General features: G+C 44.0%; 2 protein-coding genes across 9 annotated transcripts in view; one reads left to right on the top strand and one right to left on the bottom strand.

The window, feature by feature from the left end:
• The window catches only part of dock7 (dedicator of cytokinesis 7), a 210576-nt gene that overhangs the window by 62131 nt on the left and 127238 nt on the right, over positions 1-21207 (top strand). The window lies entirely within an intron of this gene.
• angptl3 (angiopoietin-like 3) lies at positions 100-21018 on the bottom strand. The gene is made up of 7 exons (XM_085982680.1): positions 20371-21018; positions 18028-18138; positions 17225-17345; positions 14034-14147; positions 9803-9898; positions 3659-3934; positions 100-2104 (listed from the first exon to the last, which is right to left on the bottom strand). The coding sequence occupies exons 1-7, from the start codon at positions 20857-20859 to the stop codon at positions 1923-1925; spliced, it is 1389 nt and encodes a 462-aa protein (XP_085838806.1). The 5' UTR covers positions 20860-21018; the 3' UTR covers positions 100-1922.

Raw genomic sequence — 21207 nt, 5'->3', positions numbered from 1 at the left:
AGTTTAATTTCTCAGGCAGGGCTGTAATTATTTAGAATCAATATTGGTGCAGAGGTAGAGATTTTGTTAAATAAAAAAAATGTTCACAGACAACGGAAATAATTTCAGAAGTTTTTTAAATCATTTTTAAACATTGTGCTTTTGGTAAAACTTTGGTTCAGCGAACATATTGCAATTATTGCACTTACAAAGTGGCAAGTTGACTTCGTAAGTATTTCAGTAATCATTAAACAGTTGTAATTTTTGAACATAAAACATCAGTTTTTAAGAATAGTGAAAGGCCGTTAGGTCCTACATCCGAAGATATGACGTCAGGTTCCACATGAATACCGACTACACCCAGCTGTACCGCACCACCATCTCTCTCGACCCCTCCACTGTCTCTGTGTTGTCAGACTGCTTGTCCGACATCCAGCCCCCGTCACAAACTCCATTCCCTCGCTACCGATTGCAACCCCCACCCTGGCCACTGTCTCGGGCTGAACCAGACTGTTCGCAACCTTGCCATCCTATTTGGCCCTGAGTTGAGCACCTCATATGCTCTCCGTCATCAAGTCCGCCTACTTCCACCTCCATAACATCACCCGTCTCCGCCTCTGCCTCAGCCCATCTGCTGCTGTAACTCTCATCCACGCTTTTGTTACCTCCAGACTCAACTATTCCAACGCTCTCTTGGCCGGCCTCCCATCTTCCACCCTCCATGAACCCGAATCAAGTCCCATTCACCATTACTCCTGTGCTCACTGACCTACATTGGCTCTGGGTCTACCAGCGCCTCAGTTTTAAAATTCTCATCCTTGTTTTCAAATCCTTCCATGGCCTCGCCCCTCCCTATCTCTGTAACCTCCTGCAGCCCAACAACTTTCCAACAACTTTGTGTTCAAACTGTTACAGACAGCAAGGAGAGGAAACTTTTTAATTCCGTCAGTATGGGCTGGATTTAAACCCAGGGCCAAAGGTGAAAGGTCACTGTCTAACCCACTGCAAACCCCAGTACCCAAGCCCAATTTTTCTGAATCTCTGTTTATAACTTAAATTCCTGGTACCCAGAATCATCATTGTTCTTTGTTTGCCTCTGTACCTTCTCAGGGCAATAACACTATATATGAAATAATATAATATAACATTTAACACTTGTAAAATAGTATGCTTAATTTTCTGAACTGAGTATAGTCCATAAGTACAAAGCTTTTACTGCATAAATATTTGATATGTAAGTCACATTTTCTAATGATTATGAATCTAGTGAAAACAAAATGATTATTATAAATCAATCTAAAGCTTCCGTTATCTTTGTGTTAATGCATAGAAATCAGCATTATGGTTTGTGGAGAAAATTGATTGTGGAAGTCAATGTGACTCAGTATTTTTCATCAAATACAGTGATAGCCTAGTCATCTGATGGTGAATAGTAACTTTCCAATGGAATAAAACGGATTTTCTATTGACTAACTTGGTAACTGCTCCCCACCCACTGTGGTTTGATTGCTGTATTTCGAGGAACACTGGAATTAGTCTCTGTGGTAAAATGTATTTGATTTATTTTGGTGTATTTTCAGACCTGCAGCCATGATCAGTTGTTTAAATTTAACTGACATACAAGGTTACGTGGTACTAGATTTGACTTTTGCACACTTTATAAGCATAATTTTGGAAAAGTCAATGGAAAGTAAGGGGTTTCTTTGCAAATTTACCTACTATTTTGTCCAATACAATGGGAAATCTATGTGTGTATAACACCATTTAAATTTGTCACTGTGAATATTAACGTGTGTTCCACAGAATTCTCACGCAGCTTTCATAACTTAATAATGTTACTCGTGTACTAAACCCTTTGTGTTCACTATTGCGGAGAAGTGAGTAACAGCATCAGTGCCCATATCTTGTTGCAGCCACAGTATTTGAAACTAAATGAATGCTCTTCAGTCAAACTTTTCTGAATTGGAGGGACGGATCATCATCTTTGTTGACTTCAGGGAATATGACTTTCCCTTCCAAGTGTTCCAAAGTATTCCCTTCCTTCGCTCCAGTTTTCCCTTTGCTCTTACTTTGATGTATTTTCCATTCAAGTTGGCTTCTCCGCATGCGTTAAACCACCATCCTCCTTTTCAAAAAAAAAATTTCAACCTTGGTATAAGAAACATTAAACATGATGTGTAGACACATGGGGGGGGGGTGGAATTTTAACATAGGTGAGCGGGTGGGAGTGGGTGCAGATGGGGGGGGTTAAATGGGGAAAAATTGGAAGCATGTCAGGTAGCTGGCTCCAGCCTGCTGACTTCCGGCTTTTACTCAGGCGGGACAACGGGCGGGCAGCCAACCCGCTCCCAGGAGGTGGGTTAGCACTTTAAATGTGATAATAAGGCTAGAAGCCTTGGATTTAACCTGCATTGATTGGACCCCCGCCCACCGGGTTCGGGGATCGGACCTACCTGGTCCTGCGGCCTCGTCGAGAGTTCCCCACTCGACTGGAAGCCAAGCCTGACATCAGGCGCATGCACAGCGTGCGGGGAAACCCAGACTTTTGGGTTTCCTGCATACTTCCGGACGCCCCCCCCCCCCCCCCCCGCCCTGCTCCCAGCCAGTCTGCAGGTAAAAATTCCAGCCTGCGTAATTTCCACTGTTCAGTAATTCTTGAATGTTCCATTTATTGTACAAAATTCAAGAGGAGATTGGGTAAAGTTTGTTTTTTTCTCCACTTTATTCCCCTCTCTTGAAAGCACTAACTGTTTATAATCCAACAAGCCCTGGGTGTCTCTGGTACTTGGCCAAGTGGCCATTCTTCATGTGTGAGCTGAGACAGTGATTGTTGGCAGGCTATTCAACTGAGAAGGTTGAGCCCATTTCTATCCTCACACAACATCCACACAGATTGCTTTTCCAGCAGGGCTATTGATCAGATACAGGAACTATGAGATGATATTTTAATTATAGTAATCCTGACTGCTTTCCCAGCTGAGATCATCTAACTCAGCTCAGACCAGGTTTTGAACCTGGGTCCTCCCTGGACTATATAGTTCAATACAAAAGCAGGTGATGCATTTGTCTTCTAACACTGGGCCAATACTTCTGAGTTATACCTGATCTTCACTAAATGAAAACACAAGTGTTTCACTAGTTAAACTGCAGCATCGCTGAGACCATCCACAACAAGTCTCTTAGACAGAAAACAACCACCTGGATGACTATTCTGAATGCATCTCTGCCCATCTGCCATTTTTCTGAGTGGGACTGCTATTCTTCCCAAACCTATTATTCTCATTCCAGCATTCCAAATGCAAGTTGGAAAGCTTATATTCTAAGGTTATCTTAGAGATCCTGACTAAATAAGGATATAGGAATATTTAGGAACAGGAACATTCTCTTAGGCCCAACAACCCTGTCCCATTTCGATTGATCTTAATCCCACTTACTCACCTTTTCATCATAGACCTTAATTTTGCCCTTTCTGGAAAAGTGTCTAAATGCCCCTTGAACCCTGTATACTGTCTGCTTCAATTGCCTTTCTTGCTACCTTATTCCACAACTCAATTACCCTTTGGGTGAAAAGATCCACCTGACTTCCCTTCTTACTCCTAACGTACTGTTTTTTATTTGATACTTGAATCCTTTGTCATAGTGAACAATAGATATCAAGTGTTTTTTTTAAATTAGTTACCTGAATAACTTTCAGCGCAGTTAGTGTCATTTCTCATGTCGTTGTCCCTGTCCTTGGTGGAGAATTTCATTCCTGCCTGTTCAGTCATTGCGTTGAGGAGATTTCCCAGGAGGCTGTCAGAGAGTTGCAGAGTGTAATCTGTCTCTCTCTCTCCCAGGCTGAGTGTATACTTTATGAAACGCTTGTGACTTTTCAAGTCTTCCAATTCAATATGCAGTATGTACTCTCCCTGTCGTGTAATATGGTGCACCTTTTCCAGCCCTAACCAGAACTCACCTACACAAAGGATTAAATAAAAATGTTTTGAAGAATTGAATTTAAAGATCAGAAACATAGTAATAGCTTTGTGCATTCTTTTGTTTATCTTTTCAGTATTAATAGACTAGAACCAAGGTTCCCACACCAGTGTTGAGGTGGGGGGCGAGGGGCTGACCAAGGTTATTGGGGGTGCAAGGAAGATGGGTTGGCCAATTTTCTCCCTCTCTGCTTGGGTACATTTCTGCAGGAACTTGCCCTCACCCAAGTGGACATTCTTCACATGAGCTGGATAGTGAATGGCAGCAGACTATTTGACTGACTGTGGGGATATTATAGCACCATCCAATCCAATCCTCACATGTGCTAACTCATGCACGGGTACAGTTCCACAGGCATTGGTAGCCCTCACCCAAGTACCTATTTTTCATCTGCGATCCTAGATTATGAGGGTTGGCAGTTCATTCATTCAGGAGGGCATCACAACCAAGTCCAACATCTGTGTTACAAACCACGATAACGTGACATCTTCCTCCCTTCTATGGAAGCCAATTTAAAGCAAAATGGTGTCGGCCCTCTGATGGTTTAGTTGGTTAGATTGCACTGCCCAATGTGGTATGAGCGATACATACCAGGATGGTTGTAGGCTCCATCCTTTGACTTGCTGAGTTAGCAGATTTCATCCTGGGTGGCAGTAGAAGTAATATATTTGGCCTTAGTGACCCAGTGAGGGCAAACATCAGTCGGCATTTCAGCTTCAGATTGTTATCCAGTGACCCCTGCTCAAAAGTATTTTTTTTATTCGTTTATGGGATCAGGGCGTCGCTGGCAATGCCAGCATTTGTTGCCCATCCCTAGTTGCCCTTGAGCCGCCTTCTTGAACCGCTGCAGTCCGTGTGGTGAAGGTACTCCCACAGTGCTGTTAGGGAGGGAGTTCCAGGATTTTGACCCAGTGACAATGAAGGATCGGCGATAGACTTCTAAGTCAGGATGGTGTGTGACTTGGAGGTGGTGGTGTTCCCATGCGCCTGTTGCCCTTGTCATTCTAGGCGGAAGAGGCCGCGGGTTTGAGAGGTGCTGCCGAAGAAGCCTTGGCGAGTTGCTGCAGTGCATCTTGTAGATGGTACACACTGCAGCCACGGTACGCCGGTGGTGGAGGGAGTGATTAAGGTGGTGAATGGGGTGCCAATCAAGTGGGCTGCTTTGTCCTGGATGGTGTCGAGCTTCTTGAGTGTTGTTGGAGCTGCACTCATCCAGGCAAGTGGAGAGTATTCCATCACACTCCTTACTTGTGCCTTGTAGATGGTGGAAAGGCTTTGGGGAGTCAGGAGGTGAGACACTCGCCGCAGAATACCTAGCCTCTGACCTGCTCTTGTTGCCATAGTATTTATGTGGCTGGTCCAGTTAAGTTTCTGGTTAATGGTGACCCCCAGGATGTTGATAGTGGAGGATTCGGTGATGGTAATGCCATTGAATGTCAAGGGGAGGTGGTTAGACTCTCGCTTGTTGGAGATAGTCATTGCCTGGCACTTCTGTGGCGTGAATGTTACCTGCCCCTTATCAGCCCAAGCCTGAACGTTGTCCAGGTCTTGTTGCATGCGGGCATGGACTGCTTCATTATCTGTGGAGTTGCAAATGGCGCTGAACACTGTGCAGTCATCAGCGAACATCCCCATTTCTGACCTTATGTTGGAAGGAAGGTCATTGATGAAGCAACTGAAGATGGTTGAGCCTAGGACACTGCCCTGAGGAACTCCTGCAGCGATGTCCTGGGGCTGTGATGATTGACCTTCAACCACCACAACCATCTTCCTTTGTGCTAGGTATGACTCCAGCCAGTGGAGCATTTTCCCCCTGATTCCCATTGACTTCAGTTTTACTAGGGCTCCTTGATACTAGACTCAGTCAAATGCTGCCTTGATGTTAAGGGCAGTTATTCTCACCTCACCTCTGGAATTCAGCTCCTTTGTCCATGTTTGGACCAAGGCTGAAATGAGGCCGGGAGCATGAATTTAAGTTTGGAATTGGTTGTGATGCCCTCCCTATTCAATAGCCTTCTGACATTTATATTCTAGGCTCACACACAAAAAATGGTGTCAGGTACTGTGCCTGTGGAACTGTGTAAGTCAGCAGCACCTTCAGGAGAGAAGGGGAGTGCTCCACTCTGACCTGAATGGTACAGGATCTCCTAGCCACTGCAACATTGGTCCAACGTGCAAAGAACATGCAGGATCAGTAAGATTGATGGAAGGTTGTGTAATAGGACTGTAATATTTGCTTTTGTTATCAGTGCTGGAGGTCCTAGAATTAAACATTAACTCTGGGCGGATATACTGGTCAGATAAAGCAAGCATGACCTGAATGTTTTCTTTTTTGATGCAGCTTTTAGAAAGAGTTGCTTGACCTAAAGTTGAAAAATCTTGTTTGAATTTTGAAAGCTTTCATCAGTCAGATTTTCTTTTGTTGGCGACAGTATTATTCACAGAGGCACAGATTATTGTAACTGTGCTGAGTTAGCTGATCTCTGCTGGGGTGGCAGTAGGAGTGTTGCTTTTGGTCCAGTAACTCTTGAAGGAAAGTGTGCATATATGGAAAGTAGCTGAAGCCAAAGATTGCACTTTGTTGTGCTAGTTCACACAGCTAAATAACTTGCTGTATACTCATATACACATGATGGCTGGCTACTGGGGTGGAGCCCCAAGGGTCACACTGGAGAGTGGCCAGTACCTGTGGAACTGTACCCCAACATGATTCACCACCCTGTGGAACTGTACCCCAACATGATTCACCACCCTGTGGAACTGTACCCCAACATGATTCACCACCCTGTGGAACTGTACCCCAACATGATTCACCACCCTGTGGAACTGTACCCCAACATGATTCACCACCCTGTGGAACTGTACCCCAACATGATTCACCACCCTGTGGAACTGTACCCCAACATGATTCACCACCCTGTGGAACTGTACCCCAACATGATTCACCACCCTGTGGAACTGTACCCCAACATGATTCGCCACCCTGTGGAACTGTACCCCAACATGATTCACCACCCTGTGGAACTGTACCCCAACATGATTCACCACCCTGTGGAATTGTACCCCAACATGATTCACCACCCTGTGGAATTGTACCCCAACATGATTCACCACCCTGTGGAACTGTACCCCAACATGATTCACCACCCTGTGGAACTGTAGCCCAGCATGATTCACCACGTTTGGGAGGGGGGTTCGGAATTAAAAAGTGCAGTGGTGAGTGTATGAAATATTTGTGGCATGTCCACTTAAACCATGAGAAATGCGAACAAGTCAATTACTAATTTGCCCTTCCTAACCTGGTTTGTATCTGGAGATAGCACCTTGAGCTGTGTAACAATGGCCCTGAATTTCCGATCGGAGGTTTCCTGCTTGCGGATGCATCTGATCGGAAAAAATCTAAGCACTTACCTGCTGGCTCTGTAGGTCCCGAGACTTCCGATCCTGGGCCCCTGCTCTACGAAATGCACAGAGGCCCAGGTATCCCAGGGGCGCATGCGGTTCGCAAGTGTCCCTGGGATCACGTGGGCCATGGGGAACCAATCAAAGAAGGGAATCACCTTTCACACCTTTGACAGGTCCGTACGGACAGATCTGTCAAAAGTGTGAATGGGGATCTCTTAAAAAAAGTTAAACATTAAAAAAAAATTTAAATCACGTATTTAAAATTAGTTAAAATTACATTAAATTAAATATTTTAAACAAAAATTAAATTAAAAAAAAAAATAATTAAAGTTTTTTACAGAGCTAAAAATAAACTTACCTTTTTTTAAAGTATTTTTTAAACTATAAATGAGTGAACATTTTTTATTTGTTTATTTTTTTAACTCTTATGCTGGTAAAGGCAGACCGTACGCCTGCTTTTACCAGGCGTAAGATTTTTAAAGGTTTTCAGCGGGCGGAAGTTGTGCAGAAAGCGGAACTCTCTGCCCGCGGGGGCCCATCTCCCGGGCAGGCGGAGGGTCTGTCAAGAGGATTCTTGACAGACGGGAAGTGCCGGGTTTTAGTGCATGCGCTTCGCATGCCTGAAACCGGCACTTGCGAGGTCCTTACGTGTGTCCTCGTACACACCCGCGGGGGTCGGAAAATCCGGCCCAATAAGTTGAAGTACTGCTGGTTATAGGTCTGTGTTGACGGGAGCAATTTGAAATGGTGAATTAAGAGCAGCAGACAAGACATATATTGGCACAACATTAAAAGTTATTGGCTTAAGTGTGTGATTTTGGCACTGCTCCACATGTGGTAGTAGATCTTTATCACCTTTATATAGCTTCTTATCGTGAAAATCTCTCAAAGGATATTACACGTGAATTGCAGTTACGATTATTACCTAGGCAAATGTGGCAGCCATTCTTCCACAAAGAGCAGTGAGAAGAGTGCCCTCTGTTTTATTGTGTGTCTGTATTGGTTGAAGGAGGAACGTAGTGTGTCAAAATTGAGTTATTTACCTGAGGAGTTCCAATGCTAAAGTAGGGAGAAATTCAAAAGGTAATGACGAGTGGAGGCCCAACTAGTGCTGTAAAGTTACTGTGAACGTGTGAGGAAGCGAGAACAGTTGGAGAGTCAGTGGGTTTTTTAAAAATGACCTCACTGGTAATGTTGACAGTGTTACTAGATGTGTGGGTCATGTCTCCTCAACACTAAACGTTTTTTCACTTACTGCATTCTTTAACCATATTTGTTTCTCATGACTGCGCATTACGAATGTTATCATTTATTAAGGTCAAGAGTAGTTTAATGTCAAATTTAAAAAAAAATTTTGCCTGAAGTTTACTTATGAGATAAAACATTTCCTCTCCCTGCATCCAAATTGGCCTCTTTTCTTTCTCCTCTCTCCAAAAAAAGTTGCACCTCTCTTCCTTGGTTCAGACAGTAAATTTAGCTTGTGTACACTTCTATTAACACTATCCCACACCTTGGTTGAATAGTGCAGTCTGCTTTTCATTTCTGCCCGGTGGCATCTGGCTGAGGAGAATGGAATTCTAGAGAATGCTTTCATTTGACCTCGGGAGGAGAGGGTGTCAATTGGCTGGGGTTGAGTACTTCTGGATACTCTACATTTCTGAAAATTCTATTATTTTAAATGGGACAAAATTGCTTCATTAAAATTAACTTCCAAGGTCTAAAGGGATGTTTCAGGATTAAGGCTTAAACATCCTACCCTAGAGTTTTCATCCGACAAATACGTCCCTCCAATTTAATAAAGAGACTTAAGTGTGATTATTTTTCTCCTCCTTCCCAAGCAGCCATGTGGGAACTGGTCTTCAAATTAGGACTCATCTTTGCCATTTTTTAATTTTCCCTTAACATTTTAACTCTCAGCACGCAGTTCTCATTAAAAGCGATGAACAGCCTAGTGGGAGGGTTTTTGGATCCAAGACTAGGTGAACAACATTTCATGTTTAAGCACTGTGGAGCTTCAGTAACATCAACAAGTAAGCAGTATGTTGATTTTTAAAACACATCACTTTCCATTTAATTTTTCCAATTTTCCTCTCCTGAAGGTGTTGGTTTTTTGTGGGGTGCAGTTCCACAAATGCTGGCAGCGCTCTGATATTTTGCCCAAGTTCTCAATCTTCAGGTGTGAGCCTGGACAGTGTTAGCCAGACCCTACAGCCGTGGGGAGTATCACAGCCAAATAATGATTCTGCCTAATCAGTTCCCCATTCATGCCTGTGCACTTTTTTCCCATGGGAGTCACCTGATAGCAATTGGGAGCGGGAACCCAGAATAACTTCCCCGCCCCCTCCCCCCTCCCCCTCCACTCAAGTTATATATCTTAGAAAACTACATCCAAGTAAAATTTTTCTGAAAATGTTTTGAAAATATGTTTGGATATCCTTCTTACCTTCCAGTGCACCAAAACCATTTTCATAGCTTTGCCAAGGCTGGTCAAAATCCACTGACCCATCAAATCTTCGCTGGATGACTGTCCAACCACCCTCTGAAAATAAGAACCGAATGTAAAGTATGGTTCTGGTACATGATTCCAGGTACTTACCCAGTTAGTGAGACTAGAGACTGAGGCTGCAGGTAATTGCACCGAGAGCCCTGAACTATTAGCTTTTTTCCTACCCTCTTGGGAGTAAATCTTCTTCTCTCCCAAGTGTTTGTTTTCTTTGGTTGCATATTTGATTTGGGTGGATTGTTCACATATGATGAAAAACTCCAATATCAGAGTACACAAATCAAGCATTTGGGTTGGGTGTAGGCAAGAGTTTCGATTTTTTTTAAATAAATCCGGCAGGCGAATTGGAGGCTTAGAGCTTATTGTGCATAGTAGAGCCCCAGGGTTCGATGTTGGAAGTAGGAAGGTGTCCACTGCAGGCCAGAAGGGGCAAAGAGAGCCAGCAGGGGAGAACCAGGAGGCCCATTGGCAGGTGAAAAAAGCAGGTAGGAAAGCGAAGGGCGAGCAGGGAAGCTAAATGAGACAGAAGGATGCACGGGGAAGCCATAGGCTGCAGCAATTCAATTTCAGGTCAGGGGTTGGGCGGGCAGGTTAAAACTAAAAAATGTTTTTAAAAATTGTAATGTGCTAACCTCACAGAGAGGAAAATCTATGTGAAAGAAAGACTTGCATTTATATAGCGCCTTTCATGATCACCGGACGTCCCAAAACGCTTTACAGCCAATGAAGTACTTTTTGAAGTGTAGTCAGTGAAGTGTTGGAAACGCGGCAGCCAATTTGCGCACAGCTAGCTCCCACAAACTTGATAATGACCAGATGATGGGCCAGAAATTCGGGTCGGAGGCTTCCTGCGGGTGCAAGCCCCCGACCTGCACTTACAGCGCGCTGGCCGTTGTGCTGTTGGCCCGCGTGGGATTCCGATCCTGGGCCTCCTCCAGCTGACGGCACGCAGTGCTTGCGTATCCCAGGGGCGCAGTTAGTTCGAAGCGTCCCCTGGGATCACGTGGGCCATGGAGAGCCAATCATAGCAGGGAATCTCTATTCATAGAACCTGTCAAATCTATGAATAGAGATCGGCCCCAAAACCTAACTAAAACTTCAAATAGATTTTTAAAAAGACATCACATTTTAAAAATAACTATAAATTACATAAAATAACTATTTTAAACAATAATTTAAATTAAAAAAAAAATTAATTACAGTTTTTAACGGGGCTAAAAATAAACGTACCTTTCTTTAAAGTATTTAAAAATAATAAACCTGTGGAAAAAATGTTTTAATTTTACTTAATTCACCACTTACCTTGTTAAAAGCAGGCCTTGCGACTGCTTTTTAAAAGCGTAGCTGCTGGAGACTTACCCTCCCGGAAAAACCTGTAAAAAAAAAATGGAAGTTCCAGGCGTACGCATTCGACCTGTGAACCCCTTCCTTCAAGGGAACGGAAGTTCCGGTTTCCCGCGCATGCACAGTGCATGCATGAAACCGGCACTTTCATTGGCCCTACAGGTGAGTACCCAGCGCGTACTCACCCATGGGGACCCGGAACACCGGGGGATAACTCCCCTGCGCTTCTTCGAAATAGTGCCATGGGATCTTTTACTTCCACCTGAGAGGGCCGACGAGACCTCGGTTTGGCGTCTCATCTGAAAGACGGCACCTCTGACAGTGCAGCACTCCCTCAGCACTGTACTGGTGTGTCAGCCTAGACTTTTGTGCTCAAGTCTCTAGAGTGGGACTTGAACCCACAACCTACCCACTGAGCTGACACACGTGCCTGACAAAGGTGAACTTCAAAGAGATAAAAAAGTGCTCTTCACCCCCATCTGATGGCCAGAGCCTTTCACTCCATGCAGACTTAAAGTAGTCTCCAGAGTATCACATTAACACTGGAACATCCTATTAGAGGGTTACCTAAAGGCATAACAGGCCTTCATCATTTAAAAAAGTCTTTCCTTAGTGTTCTCTGATCCTGTGAAAATATCAGTTCTCTCCTCATAACTATAATTTCCCACTCCTTGCATCCTCCTGCTAAATCTACTCTGTATGCCCTCTATGGCTTTATAGAAACATAGAAGATAGGAGCAGGAGTAGGCCATTCGGCCCCTCGAGCCTGTTCCGCCATTTAATGAGATCATGGCTGATCATCCAAATTCAGTACCCTGTCCTTGCTTTCTCCCTTATGGTCCTTCCTATAATGGGATGCCAAAAACTGCACACAGTACTCTCACTATGGCCTAAGCAATATTTTGTACAAATTTATCATACTTCGTTCCTCTTGTACTAAATGCCCTGTTTATAAAAACCCAAATTTCTATTGGCCTTTTTATGGCTTTAACTACCTGCACTTGTCTTTGCAGGGAATTATGCATTTGAACCCCTAGGTCTTTCTGTTTATCCACACCCTCCAGTGTCTGCCCATTCTGTTAACCTGTCTTTGCCTTTCTGAATTATTTTACTGTCCTCCTCACTGTTTGCCAAACCCTCTATTCAGCAAAGTTTGAAATTGTACCCCTCCTACCAAGTCCAAATCATCTGTGTATCCCAAGAACAGGTTTTGTCTCTCATTATCCTAAAGCCTCTTTCTATCCCTATCTCCTGTGATAACATTTTCTCACTTTATTTCAGCTAAGTATCCTTCTTCTATCTTAACAGCTTTATTAGTGTTGCTCTCGCTCTCCAGTCTCAAACCTAAACTTTCCTCAACCACTCTTGCCCCCCATCCCCCCCACCACTGCCATATTAGTTTAAATCCTCCCCACTGCTCTATTTACCTTCTTTGCAAGGACACTGGTGCTATTTTGGTTCAGATGAAAGCTGCACCTTCGGTATGGCCTTCCCTTGTTCCAGAACTCACTCCAGTGTCGCAAGAAAGTGAACCCTTCCCTCCTGCACCTGCCCTACAGTCACATGACCTTCCTCATCTTCCTCTCCAGCATGTTGCACATGAAGCAACCTGGAGATTTTCACCTTCCAGGCCTTGTTTCTCAATCTAATGCCTAACTCCTTAAACGCCCACTGCAAGGTATAGATAGATTATTATAGATAGATATAGATATATGCAGCAACAAGTTAGTTGTACAAAAGCTCCTAATTTTGTCCCAAGCCACAGAAGCAGCGTTCTATGTGACTGCTTTGAGCTCTCTTATACCAAATGTTAGTTATATAACTGAAGCAATGCAGCAGTTTTGAAAATTGGTACTCAGCGTCCACTGGCCTAACTGATAAATGCACCATGTGAAACTGAGTCACACACACCACAAAGGTCCCGGGTTCAATCTATATTGAGTCAGTCGCTCTCAGCCAAGTTGACAGAAGTGCCAATACAGATGGCTTCATTGCTCACGAAGGGAAGCAATCAATTGAGTTCCCTTTCCTGATGCTATCCAGGGACACCAGCTGGAAAGTCTATGTGTGCATGGTCCTCAGTTATCCCTGTTGTAAAGTGCGTGTGAGTGGACATTAGGTAAGGAGGACAGGACTAAGCTTGGCATGTAATGCGCCCCATTGTCACTGTCTAGCTCATATGTAAACAACTCAAAGCTTGACGCTATTCAGGATAGTCCGCTTGATCAGCAGCCCATCCATTACCTTAAACATCTACTCCCACCACCACCAGCGCACCATGGTTGCAGTGGGTCTATCTACTATCTACAGGATGCACTGTAGCAACTCGCTAAGGCTTCTTCAACAGCACCTCTCAAGCCCGCGACCTCCACCACCTAGAAGGAAAAGGTCACCAGGTGCCTGGGAAACCATCACTTCCAAGTTCCCCTCCATCCTGACTTGGACATATATTGCCATTCCTTCATCATCGCTGTGTGAAAATCTTGGAACACCCCTACCTAACAGCATTGTGGAGTACCTACACCACATGGACTGCAGCAATTCAAGAAGGCAGCTCACCACCACCTTCTCAAGGGCAACTAGGGGTGGACAATAAATGCTGGCCTTGTCAGCGACGCCCACATCACAAGAATGAATAAAAAAAAGTCACTGGTCTGACGTACTGCAGGGCTGATGACAGCCATGGAACCTACACCTGAATGAGTCAGCATCTTTAAGGTGGAAAAGAGAAAAATAATGGCCTCTTAATTTTAAATTTTTTAAACATCCATACATTGCTTTGCTGGGTTGAATCTTATCAAAATAGCAGTAAAGCTGCGACCATTACCTGCTGTGAGCTGACAGTACACATTGAATGCTTTGTATTCATTAGGTTTAATTGTGTACACACCACTGTTGTTCTCTCTCTCATTGTAAATGTCGTTGCAGTCAGTGGGAAGATCTACAAAGGTTAAAAGACCTTGAGATTAGATATCTGAATCACATGTAACCCTTTTCATCTACCAGAGCTTAGCAAAGACATTGACCATATGAAGTCTCTGTTGATTTACTAGATTCAAGCGTGGTAGAAGTTTGGAACACTCTTCCGCAAACAGCCATTGATACTGGGTCAATTGTTAATTTGACCCCACTACCGAACATCAAACCACCGTTTCCAAGACTGTCACTGACCTCATCTCCTCTGGAGATCTTCCCCCCATGGCTGCCAACCTCATAGTCCCCCAACCCCGCACAGCCCACTTCTACCTCCTTCCCAAGATCCACAAACAGGACTGCCCTGGTTGACCCATCATTTCAGCCTGTTCTTGCCCCACGGAACTTATCTCTTCCTATCTCGACTCTGTCCTTTCTCCCCTTGTCCAGTCTCTTCCCACCTACATCCGCGACTCTTCTGACGCCCTCCGCCACTTTAACAATTTCCAGTTTCCTGGCCCCAACCGCCTCCTTTTCACCATGGGCGTACAATCCCTCTACACCTCCATCCCCCACCAGGATGGCCTGAGGGCGCTCCGCTTCTTCCTTGAACAGAGGCCCAACCAGTTCCCATCCAACACCACCCTCCTCCGCCTGGCTGAACTTGTTCTCACATTGAACAACTTCTCCTTTGACTCCACTCATTTCCTCCAAATCAAAGGTGTTCCTATGGGTACCTGCATGGGTCCTAGCTATGCCTGCCTTTTCGTGGGATATGTGGAACACTCTTTGTTCCAGTCCTACTCGGGTCCCCTCCCTCACCTCTTTTTCTGGTACATTGATGACTGTATCGGTGTCGTTTCCTGCTCTCGCCCTGAACTAGACAATTTCATTCACTTTGCCTCCAATTTCCACTCTTCCCTCACCTTCACTTGGTCCATCTCTGACTCTTCCCTTCCCTTCCTCGACTTCTCCGTCTCCATTTCTGGGGATAGGTTATTGACCAACATTCACTACAAGCCCACTGACTCACACAGCTACCTGGACTACACTTCTTCCCACCCCGCCTCCTGTAAGGACTCTATTCCATTCTCCCAGTTTCTCCGTCTCCGCCGCATCTGCTCCGACGATGCCACCTTCCACACCAGTGCTTCCGACATGTCTTCCTTTTTCCTCAACCGAGGATTCCCCTCTACCATGGTTGACACGGCCCTCGACCATGTCTGTTCTATCTCCCGCACTTCTGCCCTCACCCCTGCCCCTCCCTCCCGGAACCACGATAGGGTTCCCCTTGTCCTCACCTTTCACCCCACCAGCCTCCACATTCAACGGATCATCCTCCGCCATTTCCGCCACCTCCAACGTGATCCCACCACCAAACGCATCTTCCCCTCCCCTCCCCTTTCAGCATTCCGTAGGGACCGCTCCCTCCGAGATGCCCTAGTCCACTCCTCTATCACCCCCAGCACCCCTTCCCCTTCGCCCGGCACCTTCCCGTGCAAGCGCAGGAGATGCAACACATGCCCTTATACCTCCCCTCTTCCCACTGTCCAGGGCCCCAAACACCCCTTCCAGGTGAAACAGCGATTTACTTGTACTTCTTGCAATCTAGTATACTGTATTCGCTGCTCACGATGCGGTCTCCTCTACATTGGGGAGACCAAACGCAGATTGGGTGACCGCTTTGCGGAGCACCTCCGTTCAGTCTGTAAGGGTGACCCCGAGCTTCCGGTCGCCTGTCATTTCAATTCACCGCCCCATTCCCACTCAGACCTCACCGTCGCGGCCTCTTGCATTGTTCCACGGAAGCTCAGCGTAAGCTCGAGGAACAGCACCTCATCTTCCGATTAGGCACTTTACAGCCTTCCGGACTCAATATCGAGTTCAACAATTTCAGATCATAACCTCGGCCCCTATTATATTTTTATATATTTTTTATCCACACTTTTGGTTTGTGCCTTTCCCTCTCTCTCTCTCTCTCTCTCCCACATGGCAGCTGTCTCTCATTCTGCCAGCGCATTTCACACTGCCTCTAGAGCCATCCTTTGTCTCTTTACTTGTCCTATTACCATCTCGTCTCTTGCCTTGAATATCTCTTAATGTCTCCTCACCCCTCCCAGACCTTCCCTTTTATTCTTTCATTCCCTCCCCCATTTCCCAGCCCCCTAACTTGCTTCTTAATCTGTTTCATTTCCTGCCTTTTTTTCTCAGTCCTGACGAAGGGTCTTCGACCTGAAACGTTGACTCTGTTTCTCTCTCCAGGGATGTTGCCTGGCCTGCTGAGTTTTTCCAGCGTTTTCTGTTGTTATTTCGGATTTCCAGCATCCGCCGTATTTTGCTATTGTTTTATTGTTACTTTTAAATGCTAGGTTTCTGTTAACTGAAGATATTAAGGGATGTGGGGCAAATGGAGTTAGGTCACAGATCAGCCACGCTCTCATTGAATGGCGGAACAGACTCGAGGGGCTTAGTGGCCTACTCCTGTTCCTATGTTCCAATGTTCTTCCTAAGTTAATGGGGGTGGGGGGGGGGGACTAAGGTATGTTAAGTGTTAATATAAACTCTTTTTCCTGTTTGCAGGTTACAAATGTACTTGTCTGTATGAAAAAGGTTATGTTAAGTTATAGAAAGATCAGTATCTCTCATATTTTAGCATTATCACTTGGCATATTTAGACTCTCAATACCAGGGTACTAGAGGAAAATTCAAGTTTACACTACAGGTAATATGCTTTAATGTCGTGCAATATCTATCTTCTTAATTCATCAGCTTAAATTGCTCCCAGCAACAGGGGCAGACATGTACTCCATTCCAATGACATATAGCTCATCTATACATAGACTCCTCTATCTCCAGACACAAACCAAGTTTGGAAGGATGGGATGTATAATTGTATTGCTGGATGCTTTTCACCATTCACTGTACAAAGATTTTGTACATCCATCTTAACACTTTACTGAATTCCTAGTGACAACACCAGTACAGTATTCCTTGACAAAATACCAAATTATTGGGAACATTTGATATTTTAATTTATAAAATCTCTGTAACTGTTTTACGCTTTTTATCCTAAATGTGCAATTGATCTTTGTCGATATTTCTTACCATTATAATCAGACGACAGTTGTGTGTTGTTCCTGGGGAAGTAGTGAACGTATTTGGAAGTAGTGGGCTTCTGAGGTGGTTGACTGTCACTATGATTGTCTTGTAAGAAGGTGACTCTTAGCTGTAAAAGATGTATTGTTTACTGTATTTTTTAAGAAAACATTTTTATCTATTGTAATATACTTTTAATATAGATTTGCTGCTGAAATACAAATATGTAATTTATTCTAGTACATACCACTGTAGATTCAGAGAGATTTAATTGTTCTTCCTCCCCTTTCCCATCTCCTTCCTACTAGAGTTTTTTCCTCCCATTCTTCCTTGAAGGTGTGATTTCTGTTGTGATATGGTGTAGTGTGTCCTCTGTTATCACACCCCAGTGGGCATTCTTCTTTGTGAGCCTGGACAGTGAATATCGGCAGGCTATTTGAATGTGGGAAGCAGAATTTCTGATCTCGATTCTGTCCTCGTATGATATCCACATATGCTGCCGCCAGTTGTAATCCCCCTACCAACTAAATCGGCAAACACAGCATAGACTGGGGTTTGAACATGGGACCTTGCTGGCCTATATGATTCTGTTTCATATTGGCATGGGCATTTATCAATCAAGATGTTGTCTAAACGTCTATGAAGGTTTGAGCCTTGCTGTTATTGTGAAATGGTTCTGGTCTTCTCTCAATGGTTTGACAGTTTTGCTCTGTTGAAAATGCTCATTCAGGCAGGAGTGACATCATAATTTTAGAATTATATTTGTTTGGGCACAGAGTGTATCGTGGAATATAAAGTGAATTGTGGCTTACCTTTTCTTCCAGCTTCTGTATTTGGTGGTTCTGCTTGTCCAGTTGACTGTGTTGGTCATGTATAGTGCTGATCAAGCTTTTGATATTTTTATTCTGTTCTTCAATAAGAGCCTAGTGGAGCAAAATGGATAAAATGACACCGAGTATAGAAAGAAAGAAAGATTTGCATTTATATAGCGCCTTTCATGACCACCGGACATCCCAAAGTGCTTTGCAGCCAATGAAGGACTTTTTGAACTGTAGTCACTTGTCATATAACAATAAATTGCTGTGCCTGAATTTCTGATAAAGATTTTGACATTTTTAAAGAATAACTGGATTTGCTTTGAATGTAGAAACGAAGTGTTTGTCTTTAAAATTGTCATTTTCATAAATATTTTCACAAGATGAGTGTGGCATGGTGTGCATGATACTTGCACAATAATGCATTCTGCACTGTTTTAAAGCAGTAGAGATAGTATCATAAACCACATGCATGTAGCTCAAGGAATTCTCTGCCACAGAGGGCGGTGGAGGCCAGTTCATTAAATATATTCAAGAAAGAGTTAGATATATTTCTTAAGGCTAAAGGGATCAAGGGATATGGGGAGAAGGCAGGGACAGGGTACTGAATTTGGATGATCAGCCATGATCTCATTGAATGGCAGAGCAGACTCGAAGGGCCGAATGGCCTACTCCTGCTCCTATCTTCTATGTTTCTATGTTAATGGCCCAGAAATTCGGGTCGGAGGCTTCCCGCGGGTGTAAGCCCCCGACCTGCACTTACCTTGCGCGCCGGCCGTTGAGCTGTGGGCCCCCGTGGAATTCTGATCCTGGGCCTGCTTCAACTGCCGGCGCACGGTGCTTGCGTATCCCAGGGGCGCAGTTAGTTTGATGCGTCCCCTGGGATCACGTGGGCCATGGGGAGCCAATCGGAGCAGGGAATGCTCCATTCATAAGTTTGACAGGAAGAGCTGTCAAAACTTAGAAATACTACGGGCTCCAAAACATCACTAAACCTTCAAATAAATTTTTTTTTAAATCACATTTTTAAAATAAACTATAAATTACATGAAATAACTATTTTAAACAATAATTTAAATTTTTGAAAAAAATAATTTTATTTTCTAATGGGGCTAGAAATAAACTTACCTTTCTTTAAAGTATTTAAAAATAATAAACCTGTGGAAAAAATGTTTTAATTTTAATTAATTCACCACTTACCTTGTAAAAAGCAGGCCTTACGCCTGCTTTTTAAATGTCTAACTTCTGGAGACTTACCTTCCCGGGAAAACCTGCAAAAAAAAACGAAGTTCGATGCACACGCGCAGCCTCTCCTGCTCACGTGTTCGAACTCTGAACCCCTTCTTTCAGGGGAACGGAAGTGCCGGTTTCCCACGCATGCACGAAACCGGCACTTCCATTGGGCCTACGGGTGAGTACCCCATGCGTACTTACCCGTGGAGACCCGAAGTTCTGGGCCATTAGCTTTGCACAGAGATGAGCTACTGTCTTCGAACATACTTCAGAGCCTTACTTCCTACAGTAGGTACAAACATAGTATAGGGTAATGTTACACACTAATCTCCTGTCAAGTATCACAAACCCCCAAGCAATGCCTTGCTTGAGAGCTGCTCTCAAGAATGCTGTAAGCAAGCTGCACCATGTAAGGATATGACGCAGGCCTGTGCGTGTAATTCTCCACACAGTAAGCTCAGAGATCAGTCATGCCGTTGTGAGCTGTTGCCAAATGGAAGTCAGGTACTTCCTTAAAGGGAAGAGGGAAAAAAACTCTAGAACCAGTAGTTTTTAATAGTTCTATTTTAATAGGGCCCTTTCACTTGCTTTATGAAAGCTGATTTAACTCAGCATCTTAATAGCATTCTCTTGTCTTTCAGTGGTGAGCAAGAAAAGTACATAATTGAATTGGAGCTTGGCCAACATCTCACAGCTGGGCAGACACTGAACGGAGGCCCAGCTGCTTTTTCCCCTATTCTTGCTGCATCATTATGGTATTGCATACCAACTGCCTTCTAGTACATCACACAAGTGACTATTTTTCAAATGCGAATTTAGACAGTGAGTGCTGAAAAGCTATTTGACCATGTGGGTCACAGCCAAGCAAATTCTGTCCTCACTTAATATCCACAAGTGAACTTACCAGCAGGGGTCACTGGATAGGAATGTGGAGGCGGATTTTGTTTCCTTCTTCTTTAGCTCAAGGACACTAAGGACAGTTGTAGCACCCCTCTGACTAAGATCAGCTAACTGCACAGACCAAGGATCGTACCCGGGGTTTTTCTGGTCTCTATAGCTCAAGGCCGAGGCAGTAACATGTCATTATTTACATTAAAATGTACCTACTTTTAGAGATGGGAACTCCTTTATCTCCAATATTTCTGTCTTGATTTCAGTCAGTTCGGATAATTGGTCTTCGAGACCTTCTACTTTTGTTTCTAGAATAGTTCGGTTTTCTACGATGCCATTTATTTTTTCTCTGATATCGAGCGACATGTTTTTCAACTCCTCGTTGTTAGCCTGTAGAATTATAGTCCTTTTCTTTAGCTCCTGCTCATCAAGTTTGATCTCATTTGTTTGCTTCGAGAGTTCAAAGAAGGATCTGTCAAATATGTTAATTTTGTCAAATATATCATTGACTTGGTTCTTAGTCTTCTGGACGAAATCTTTGAGACCATGTCCCAATTGAAGGAGGCCATTGGCTAAAATCCTCACGTCATCCAACATTGCAAATCTGGATTCTTCCTGAGAAGCTGACGCCAAGGCATAATCATCTGCTTGTATTTGGACAGTGCAACTGGACAGAGCTAAAATAAGGAATGGTGTAAAGAGCATCTCCGTTTTGTCACGATTTTTGTTTCACTTGTCTCTCTAGCAAAATGCTTCTATATATACCTGACTTGATTTGCTGCTTGGTTCCTGTGGCTGATCATTAAACAGTTTCATCTTGAACTGATGTTACCTCCAAAGCAGGGAGGAGCCATCCATAAAGTCAACATAAAACTGCGTAAATAGAGCAAAACTGGCAAAATCAGATGGCTGTTACTTCATAAAAAATCGTTCAAAGAAGTTTAAGATGTACTGATCTGAGCGCTGATGGTTTTTTCCCACAATTCTCATTGTTCCTTTTCTGAAGAAGACACAGACTTTGTTGTGATGTGGTTCCGTGGCTGCTGGCTGCCC

The sequence above is a fragment of the Somniosus microcephalus genome, chromosome 3, assembly GCF_052327205.1.
Source record: "Somniosus microcephalus isolate GS21.2 chromosome 3, FLI_Smic_1.0, whole genome shotgun sequence".
Classification (NCBI taxonomy): domain Eukaryota; kingdom Metazoa; phylum Chordata; class Chondrichthyes; order Squaliformes; family Somniosidae; genus Somniosus; species Somniosus microcephalus.
The sequence above is the reverse complement of the archived record's forward strand: the minus strand, read 5'-3'. Positions and strand labels throughout refer to the sequence as shown.